This window comes from Plectropomus leopardus, chromosome 15 (genome assembly GCF_026936395.1).
Source record: "Plectropomus leopardus strain MGB_pleo_1.0 chromosome 15, ASM2693639v1, whole genome shotgun sequence".
Classification (NCBI taxonomy): domain Eukaryota; kingdom Metazoa; phylum Chordata; class Actinopteri; order Perciformes; family Serranidae; genus Plectropomus; species Plectropomus leopardus.
The window spans coordinates 19,323,230-19,334,298 of NC_142190.1; the positions used below are offsets into that span (position 1 = coordinate 19,323,230).

General features: G+C 40.2%; 1 protein-coding gene across 2 annotated transcripts in view; it reads left to right on the forward strand.

The window, feature by feature from the left end:
• Window positions 1–11,069, forward strand: part of caln2 (calneuron 2) — a 34,181-nt gene that overhangs the window by 16,773 nt on the left and 6,339 nt on the right. For both annotated transcript variants that reach the window (XM_042499456.2, XM_088088551.1), the window contains exon 5: window positions 6,392–6,545. In XM_042499456.2, the coding sequence (XP_042355390.1) occupies window positions 6,392–6,545 (154 nt within the window). The remainder of the gene's footprint in view (window positions 1–6,391; window positions 6,546–11,069) is intronic.

Genomic DNA, 11,069 nt, shown 5'->3' on the forward strand with positions numbered 1-11,069 from the left:
TAGCAGTGTCTTTGGCAGATGCGCTTTGTCTTGAAGGGCAATACACATCAGCAGCAATTTTGGGGGGTTGCAGTGTTCCCATGGATGTGATGTGGGTCTTTTTCTGACTTTGCATTGTAAAATCTTAAAATTATTGGTAACTTTTAAATAATTAAAATTAGCTACACTAAAAAGCAAAGTTTTATGTTACAATAAATATTCAGACAAATTCTTGCTAACCTTAAGTAATAGATACTGGAACATGTTTTTTTTTCAGCAATTTTGTTTTTGTAAAATTGTTCTCAGATTTTATTCCATGTGGCATTAATTAATTCCTAAATCCAATTTGCCCTAAACTGTGGGAATCCTGACTTGAAGCAATATGTAGACAGGAGAAAGTGGGGATTGAGCCAAACTTACGCTAAATGCCCTCCATTCTACTACCTACTGCCACCGCAAGACCACCAAACCACCTACAGCCCTTTGAAAAACGTATTTAACGCACCCTAATATTCTTTTTTCGGGTTTGGGGTTTTGCTGGGTTTGATTTCTTACCTTTGCTTACTTTCTTTATTGTACACATGTTCATATACGAAGGTACAAACAGTTACATAGACAAGAGAAAAAAAAACAAAAAAGTAAGTTGAAACCAAACTACCGCTTTGCGTTTGTGTGCCTCCGCCAACCAGTCAAGCTGTATTTTACCTCCATGTCAATATTACTGATTCATATATAGCTATGACAGTTGACAACGCCTCAGATATAAACTTTACTGCACAGAAGATAAAAATTCTAGTCGGGCATTTTAACAAACCTCCATGTCAGCTTCATTTTTCAGGCCTGGAGGTTGATTGATCAAACACACACAGGAATAAAGCTAAGTATGTTCAGAAGTGAAGCAGGCTTAAATTTTCAACCAGAGAGGAGAGTGAAGCCATGCTGCAGTGCTTTTTAGCTCCACTCTTGATTTTTATGCAACCTAAGTTGCTGTTCAAATGAATAGTTTGATATTTTAGGACATAGGCTTGAAATGAACTGATACCACCATAACGTCTGCACGGTAAATACTGTGTAAAGATACAGGTGCTGCCACGTTGTGCTTTTGAAGCCAGAGTCTGAGCAGTAGACATGGTGTAAGCTCCACTGATTGCAAGTGCACTGATTGACAAACAGCTGTTAATCATGATATCAAACCCCTCTTTTTATAGCATCAAAGAACCAATTATAACCAAACTTATCAGAGAAATGAACACTTGAACAAACTTTAGGGTGATTTTAAAAAAAAACAGAGAATAATAGCAGAAACCATCTTTGGGAAAATGTATTTGGCATGTCCTTTGAGTTTTTAGTTTGGCCCATGTCACATGTGTTAACATGGAGGGGCCAGGGTTTATGACCTGTCCTGCAGCCAGCCACCGTGGGGTGATCAAGATGTTTAGGCTTCATTTTTGAGCTGTCATGAGCTTTTTTTTTTTTAATATATAGAAATTGGTTTAGACTGTACATAGCTAGCCTGGCTCTGTTCAACAATAACACAACAGTCATTACAGTGATAACAAAACTTTTACTGCTCCCAGCCAAGCATTAGTTCTGTTTCCACTCTTAATGCTAAGCTAAGCTAACTGGTCTCTTAGCTCCAGCTTTATTTTATAACAGACAGACATGAGAGTGCTATTGATCTTTTCAAAAAAAAAAAAAAAAACATTTCCAAAACATCGTCAACTACTTTTTGGGATTAATGGTCAAAAAACAACAACATTGACTGATGGTAGGAGATGGGCTGTCAGTGATCGTCTCCGGCTATCAAAGTAGCATTTTTTGTACGGCTCACCATTCACCCTGACCTTCTCCCCAAGACGTGTTGCTGTAATATGCAGTAACATCACTCTGTTTCCACCTTTGTGAAGAAGACAGAACAGTCATTATTTGTACGACTGGAAGGGGCCACTTGTCAGAGAAACCTAAACCAACATAAGTTATTTTGAGCAGTCATTTATTTTGGGTAATGGCAGTCTCCAGGCAGCCAATGATGACCAATTTCCACTGTGTGAAAATCAAATGGCAGACTCTTTGAACTTGTGAACATCCAGTCTGCACTTATTTGTGTCAAAAGTCATGTGACAAGTGTTAGGTTAAAGTTGTATCAGGTTACGCAGATTTCTTTTTCTTACATTAAGTTATGGGTTTTTTTGGTCGACCACCTGTCAGAAATATTGTCAATGGAAACAGAGACTGAAACAAGGATGAAGGTGGCAGAATTAAATAGCCAGCCAGTGAAAGGCTTATCACTGCCGTCTGCATCTGTTGAGACAGTCTGCAGTGTTCATACTGATGACCGGTGATGCCAATTGTAAAGGGTTTTTTTTTAGTTTTTTAAAAAATGTTACATAATGGCTGCCATTTGGTGAATTGTTTCATCCAAAGCGCAGTAGTGCAATTATTTTAGCTCTGGTGTCTAAAAACTGACTGGGACTGGGCCTCTTCACTCTCAGTGCCTCGACTGTGGAACATTTTGCTTCAGATTGCATTTCATCACATTCAATTGTGACTGATTCTGTTTCTGTGGACCTAATTCATCTATTATTCATTTGTGGTTGGCTGTAGCCTCTGCTTGTTAAAAATAACTTATCGTACCTGCAATTTTATACAAAGATGTCTCCTCTATGCAGTGTTGTAGTCAAAACCACCTAAACTGAGACCAAGTCTTGACCAAAACTTGTTGAGACCAAGTCAAGACTAAGACCAGACCAGTGTGAGTCCCACAGTATGAGACACACTTCAGATAAAATATGTAGCATACAAATCTTGGAGACTCCTCACATTTATCTGAAAGATCCACATTCCAGTAAAAACATCCTCATTGGTTTACCTGTTGTTTCCCGTACTGTTAACATATATGTGTGTATGTCAAAGTGTACCGTTAACAAAGTCTTGATATGCAGAGGTGAATATTTTCCTTTGTTTTCTGTGAGCAAAAAACTCCAAAAAGCTAAAAATCAATGTAACCTTCTTATTCAGCACCCTGTTTTTGGCACAGACTATTAAGTGTTATCGCCGTAGTTGTGGTCTTGACCGGTCTTTGAATAAAATTAGAGTCCTCTTTATCTGAGGCTGAGGCAACAAGGTATAAATGTGGTCGAGTCAGAGTCTGAGACCTTTAAAAAATGTTCTTGAAACTGGTCTCAAAGCCAAAACTGATCTCACATACTACAACAATCCTCTGTATGTGCATATATTTTGTACAGACATTATAGGGTATTTGTTTTTCTTTTGGTTCAAGCTCTGTAGTACAAAGTGAGACGGAAACGTCACTGGAACTTGAGGGTGCCACCATAGCCCGAACAGCAATGCTGCGAGATATAAAAATAAGACAGTACAGAATAAAAGAAACAGTGCTTTCAGGTTGTCACTTTGGCTGACTTTTTAGAGAAGGGTCAGAGGACAAAGCAGGTGGACGACTGACGAAAAAAAGCTTGTTGTGTACGAGGACAGGCAGGATTAGACGGGAGGGACGGTGTGTAAGCACCTGTTCTTCTGATTGATGTGTCCTGGCTCCTTCAGTATGTCACCGGTCACTGCTCGCGATCCCCTGCTGTTTTCCTGTCACACGCACACTCACAGGCACAGAAATACACACATCACATATTTGAGTTAGTTCAGTGAAAGATGAAATGCTCAGACAGGCAAACTCTCGAGTCTCTGCATCCCCTGTTCATCATTGTGTGTGTGTGTCCTTCAGAGACCGGGCAGCAAGAGAAATCACTCTGTTGGATGGTAACAGGTAGCGGCTCCACTGTGGCTTTCCCCCCCATCGGACAGACAGACAGGAACATTGCACATACTCCGTGCTCCTGCTCTGAGCTGTCATGTTGTCTGTCCTGCGGCTGCAGTCCAAAGAGTTGTTCCCTCCATTTTCCAGCATCCATTCAACCTAGAGACAGCTTTGGCAAGGAGGAGAGCAGAGATCAGGCAGCTCAGGCCCTCCAACTGCGGCTGCCGCTCCCTATTTTTCTGCCCTGGAGTGCCACATGAGTTTGCATGAGTCAGAGCAGTTAAACCTCCAATCTGTGTTTGTGTTTGGCCATATACGTATATCTGAAACACATATGGAATCTCCTGATGTAGATAAAAATCATTATCATACAAAATTTAGGCCTGTTTTGAATATTAGTGTGAGATTAATATGTTGTAATAAGCAGCAGTTTCTAACTTTTAAATTCTGGAGGTGGAAAGACGCTTTTGTTTAAATTTAGGTTTTTTTTCCATTTACTGTGGCTAAGGTGCAAACAATTTCTGATGGTGTTATTGTCAGTGTTGTTTGCTGTGTCATAGAGACTCTGTCTTAATCTTCTCCTGTCACTTTTACTTGTTTGCTATTCAAAAAGCCTCAGAATGAAACCAAACCCTTTCAAAAGAAAAAGAAAAAGGTCATTTTGGTTTGATTTAAGTTTGCCAAATTGAGAACAATATTGATTCTGCACTCTTTTGGGTTGGGTTAGTGTCTGTGCTTGAAAAGGGGGAGCACTCAAAGATAGAAAACTAGAGAGAGAGTGCGATTTAATGAGCATGTTTTTCTGTGTATAAGTGAAATGATTCTTCTATTTACTGCAGTGTCCCAGGTCTGCTATTAATGTGTGTGTGTGTGTGTGTCGGCCTACTTGAGTGCGTGCATCCACAGGCATGTTTCCATAATTACAGTGTAAATCAACTGAAAAGGCAGTATGAATAGTTAGATTGGAATCAATACACATTTGCAGTGTTTTATGGCTACACATCACTGCACACACAAGCAGACATGCAAGACGCAAAACAAATAAGAAATGACTCAATATTCCAGAGCTAATGCATGTGCGCTTGTGTGTATGTGTGTTTCTTATCATGTGTGTGTATGCCTGCTGAGAGATGATATCATATGCATTAATTTATTAGTTATGTTCCACTGATTGTGTTGTGATTTGAAACTGCAGAGAACATCAGTAAATAGAGCTCAGTAAAATATTTTTCAATAGAAGTGCAAAAACAATATCTGAGTTTCATTACCAGTGCCAAATTATATCATACCAAAACATTTTTCAATACTTTACTGTGAGAAATGTCTAAACAGAACCGTTTTCAAATGTTAAGTGTAATCTCGACACAAACATTTTTAAAGCTCAGTAAAATAAATGTCAAAATTATGCTTGAAGTCAGTGGGAAACACACTTATTTGCTTTCTTGCTAAGAGTTAGATGTAAGCATCGATACCACTCTCATATCTATTGGTTATGAAGTTACAGCCAGGACACAGTTAGCTTAGCATAAAGACTGGAGGCAGCCTGGCTCTTCCAAGAAAACATTTAGCCGACCAATAAACTTGAAATCTGACCAGGCATTTTGGTCAGAGCCAATATCGTGGTTCAATACCCATTCTTACTGCATTTTCTAATGTCTCATGAGCTACCTTTCCTTTAGTAAACAATATCTGCTCTTTTCCTTCAGGTGGTTGAGCATGCCAGATGCTGTTCTTAGTGTTTAGCGAGCATGGCAATAAAAGATGAGCAGTATTACCGCTCCCTTGTTGAAATAAGCATCTCCTAATCACCATCACAACTCTTTTATGTCTCTAGCTACCATAATTGTCTGCCAGTTCTGTTTTCTCCATCTGTGTCTCCCGCTTCTTCCTTGGTCTCATTTTTCTCTGACCTCCCCATGCTTTCCTATTTTCTCTCCCTCTCCTTCTCACTCAATACATACCCCCTATTTTCTTCCTCTTTGCTTCGCCTGCCTCAGTATGTCCATCTGTTGTGCTAAACCAAGCGACTGATTGTATTTGCGGCTGTCAGTGAGGTAAATAATCTGGATGTAGATGCTAGTGGGTTTGAGGATGGTGTGTGCGTCTTGCAGGGGGGATCTGCTGGGAGGGCAGGAAGGACGTGATGTTATGGAAAGGCAGATGGAGACTAGGACAGAGTCTAGCATTCAGGCTTCGAGTCAGTGATTGTCTAGAGTCCATTTATCATTTTAAACACAAACATGCACACACAACTGAGAATACAAACACCTACAAGGACATAAATGTGCCGCGATTTCCATTGTAATTGATACATCCATTAAACCAATTGAGCTTGCCTGCATTTATCCTCCTTTATCAATACACACACGCAGGTTTGCATACTGATTCAGGCACCCAAAAATAGCACCGATGATGCATAGGCAAGCATGATGCCATTACATTATAACCGACTCCTTTCCTACTTACATACAGCACCTGTAAATTGCACATTCAGGCAGTAAAATGCAATTTCATATGTGCCATAATTCCGTGCATCTTGTACATTTCTCACCTCATTTTAATCTTCTATATTTATCTGCCCTCATAAAGCCTGTTTGTGGATGACTGTGTCTCTGCATTGATCGTCTTGTGCCCCTGCAGTTTGACATGCAGCAGCTGTCTCTGGATGAGCTGAAGCAGGTGCTGTTCCACGCCTTTCGGGACCACCTGACAATGAAGGACATAGAGAACATCATCATCACCGAGGAGGAGAGCCTCAATGAAACCTCAGGGAACTGCCCTGAGTATGAGGGAGGTGAGGAGGCTGTTCTCGTGGAAACTTTGCTGTTATAAATACCTCTGCTTGTGAAAAGTTCTTTGATAATGCAATTTATGTGATATTTTACACATTAAAGGTCCAGCATGTAGGATTTATGGGCAGCTGTCAGAGGAAATTGTATATAATATTCAAAACTATGCTTTTTATTAGTTACTGCAAATAAGAATGATTGTGTATTTGTTACCTTAGAATGAGCCGTGTATATCTACATATGGTGCGGGTCCTCTCCATAGATGTATTATAGGAAGTCTGGATACAGCTATAGGGGCAGGGCCCTGTTCATTCCTACGAGAGCTGCTCATTGGAGCGTGGAGCAGAAAAATCTCTTTTTCTGGTTGTAGAATTGTGTAAAATACTTGGATCTACTGGCTTATAGAGCATACGTACTAGAGACTCACGGCAGCCAAAACGTGGCCCAAGTGGGTTACTTCACTGGCAGAGTGACTGACATCAGGAGTAGCACCTAACTAGCTTGAACGGCAGTCTAAAAAATCTAAACTTGCGGCTCTTTTACACTTTCCGAATGTTATCGAACTGGATGACTAAATTATTGTTTTTCTCTTACACACACGGCGTTTCTCTTCACACCTCACTGCTAGATGCCACTTAATCCTACTGGACCTTTAGTTTGACAGTGAGCCACATAAAAATATCCACAACCAAAAAATTCTCCAAAAAACTAACTTTATGGTTGATCAGACTGTTTTTGGATCGTTTGACATTTTGGGGAAAAAAAAGTATTAATATTTTTGATGAGAGTTAGATAAGAAGATCAATACCACTCTCATACCTGGAGCGAGAGCCAAGAGCTTAGCTTAGCATAAATACTGGAAGCAGGACTAAAGTAGCTTGTTTCCAGGCTTCTCTAGTTTGGTAAGCATTTCTAACTGGTCTGTCTTTATGCTTGATGACAGCTGTTTTCTGCTGTTTAAGTAACGACACCTACCAATTAGAGCTGATTCAGCAGAAATAAAAACAAGTGCGTCATCTTCCCACCTAGTTAGATCCAAGAAAAGGAGTGAAAGAAAATGCAGCAGGTTGTTTTTTGTGATCATTTTTTATTTTATTTTATTGACATTCATTGTGCAGCATATATCAATGAATCAACAGATTATTCTAGGTTAATAATGATACATGCAACCAATGTCCAAAGGACAAAACTGGTAAAATAAGATGATATGTAGATATGATATAAAATAGAATAACTAACAGTTGTCTCACTAAGAGGACCAACATCCCCCCGCCCCAACCCCAGTGGGACCCAGACCACCAACTTTAGACAAAATATTCATTTCACAAGGCTTTTTAGGCTCACTGAGTCTGAGTTTCACATCTCCACTGTTTTCTCTTTCGCCCCGTGTGCCCAAGCTGTCGACAGCTCTAAGTATGCAATATCCAGACATGTCAAAACCCACACACGGAAAAGAGGGAGTGGGGTGGTTTCCAGCGTGTGGCCAGGCCCAAAATTTTATTTCAACATGTGAATTTAAAGGAGCATATTCTCCAAATTGTCAAACTATTCCTTTAAAGCTAAAGTTTAGACAAAACAGACAAATGTAAAATCTGTTGCTCCTTCCAGTAGCTGATACCACACACTTTGACATGAATGGATCAGTGGTCTGCATTATACAATCACACTTGATGTGACTGCAAGTCAACACAGGTGTTACTAAATCTACCAGAATAATGATGAGTTATATTTTAGGATAGGAGGAAAGATACTAAGGAATGTGAAGGCAAGACGAAAGGTTAAGGCAAGTGAGACTTCCCAGCGACAGTTTAAAACTCTCTGAAGTCTTTCTTTGGGCTGTCAGAAAAAAAAGTGGAAAAGACAAAGTGTAGAGTTGAGGGTGATAAAGCACTTTTAAACATACACACTTTTTTCAATGACTTCCAAAGTCTTGCTTGGCAAAATTCAAGGTGAAATCCCTCATTTTTTCTCTGCTGCTATACCAACATAAATATCCACCACGGTTTCATCTGTGCCAGGGCGATCCTGAGAGCAAGGTCAAGAATGCTGCTGAGGCACATTCAAGGAAACAGACGCAATAATTAATCTCAAGGTCATGGATTCATTTCTTGAAATTTTAAAACCAAAACGAGAGGGTTTATGAGTTGCTAATGAGTGCCTCAGTGAAACACAGAAGGCGTTTTACTTGAGACATAAAACCGAATTATGTTGCTTTAGGGAGAAGAGGGGTGAAAAAACCTAAATCTGACCCTGCGTTAGTCATGGTGCAGCGCAAGAAATTGCCTTTCTGCTGTGAAACATCCACAAGTCAGACTAGGACAAAGGTAAAGACAGATCAAACACGCTGGAAAACTGGAAAAGTCTTAATGAATCCATTGGGTACTGGCCCACAGTCTCGGGGAGGCCTAAAAAGAGACAGCTGGGAGGAAATGGAGAAAGTTAGCAGAGAAGGGACAGTGAAGGAGGAGATAAGAGGCTAAAGAAGGGATCAGGGAACTGCTGGCTTGGCACTCTCTTTCACAAAGTTTTTGGTGTTGAGGGAAGGAGTTAGAGAGAGGAATAGAACAGTAGAAAGAGGAGAAGTAGGCATGAGGAAGAGTAAAGAAGCGATGAAGAGGTACAGAGTCTCTCTTGTAAAGAACAGCTGTATTACTCCCCACATTTAACCCTCTTCCCACATCCTCAACTTCCCTCTTTCATGCAAGCTTCCTACCCATCTTCTTCCTGTCCGTCGGGACTTCAGCGCCTTTCACAGCCCCTCTTAGATCCACGACTCAAAGCTATGAGTTGATTTATTGATGCGGCGTGTGATTCTAACAAACTGAGACAAGGGGGCTGACAGAGAGGAAACTTTTGGTTGTTGCTCTTGCTGCAAGGCCTGTTGGAGGACACATCTGTCTCTACTCCTCTTCCTTTTTCAATCTCCTGAGATTATGTCTTTGGGGGGGAAAACTGACTTTCAGCCCACACAAATAGGTAGCAGAACAGAAAAGTTCCACCTCCCTCCTCTTGTCTTTGTTTTTGCTGCAGCATAGTTTGAAAACCAGTTTGCGCCTCTCATGCATTCATCGTTTTTACGTTATTAACACACCTTCTCATGATCTGGCTTTCAGATAAGATGCAAAACATAGCAACTGGAAATATTAGCTGCTATTTTATCCGTACAGTATTTGTCTGGGTCAAAGATAAGAGTTGCACCTTGAGAGACAGGTTTAAATTTATTCACTATAACTCATAGGTCTGTTTACTCGCGTTTTCAGAGCTCATCACACTTCACTTCACACTGTCAGCGGCTCAGGTGTCACACATGTGCTTTGATTATGTGATAAGATAGGGGTATGTGGGTGGGAGATCACAACCCTGGCGCCGTTATAGGATGGTCTCTGATGTAAATGGCCCCCTTGATCTCCACTGCTCCTTTGTACAGTTTTATACTGGTGCATGTTGTTTTGAAATTTATGTACTGGCGCATTTGTATTATTTACAGAAAATGGACCTACATTTTTTATGTGTTTACTTTAAGCTACTGAATATAATTTGACATTTTGGGAAACACAGTGCTTTTTTCTTGTTGACATATGAGAAGATGATGATATTAGTTTAATATGTTTATGCACTAAAGCTAATGCCAGTAGATGTTTAGCTAAGCTTAGCATGTTTGCTGTTTCTGATTTTATGTGGATAATGTATTGGACTATTTCTTGGCCAGGTGCAGTAATTTTTTGGAGTTTCTGGTGGTTGTCTGTGCCTGAAAGTAATTTTTTCTAAATTAAATAAATCGGGTGTTTTCTTAATGTGAAAATGTGTCTAACTAGAAAATAAGGGTCAATTCTAGGTAACCACATAGAGTGTAAAAAATAATGGAAATAGCTGTTGTGACATAACCCATCTGTTTTTGGACTCCCGTTTTGAAGCCTTGAGTTTGTCATCTTGGTTTTTGAGAGCAAGAAGTGACCAAATTTCAGACAAGAGGCTGGAGCTGTAGAGGAGCGAAGGGTGGGTCTGACTGAGAAGCTGAGGACACTATAGGCAGACAGCTTGTCACTCAAAGTGGTCCTTAATTATGCAGAACTTTAAGCCTCAATAAAATGTAACCAGGTACATAAAATATATAAAAATCCATCACCTATACAGTTGTCATAAACAGGAAAAAATCTGAAAAAAAAACAAACTGTTTTTGCACCAGGCTGTAAACATGTTTGTTTCTGCTGTAAAGTTGGGCATTTCAACATAGGCATCTATGGGGATTTCCTCTGTTTTGGAGCCAGCCCCATGTGGCCGTTCAAAGAACTACAGTGTTCGGCACTACTGTGTTGGCTTAATTTTTTCAGCCCCAGAGGTTGCCACTTGCCGACAACACATAACTCTACATAGATCAAATAATATTCAGCGCTTCCAGTATTTCCTTCTTATTCCTGCAGGTAAATCAACAAAGACGTTTATCCCACAGGCGTAGAGTACAAGGTCCCAGGCTACAGAGTATTAACTCTACTGAGAGCAGATGTTCAGCTCAGCTCACGGTGCTCTGC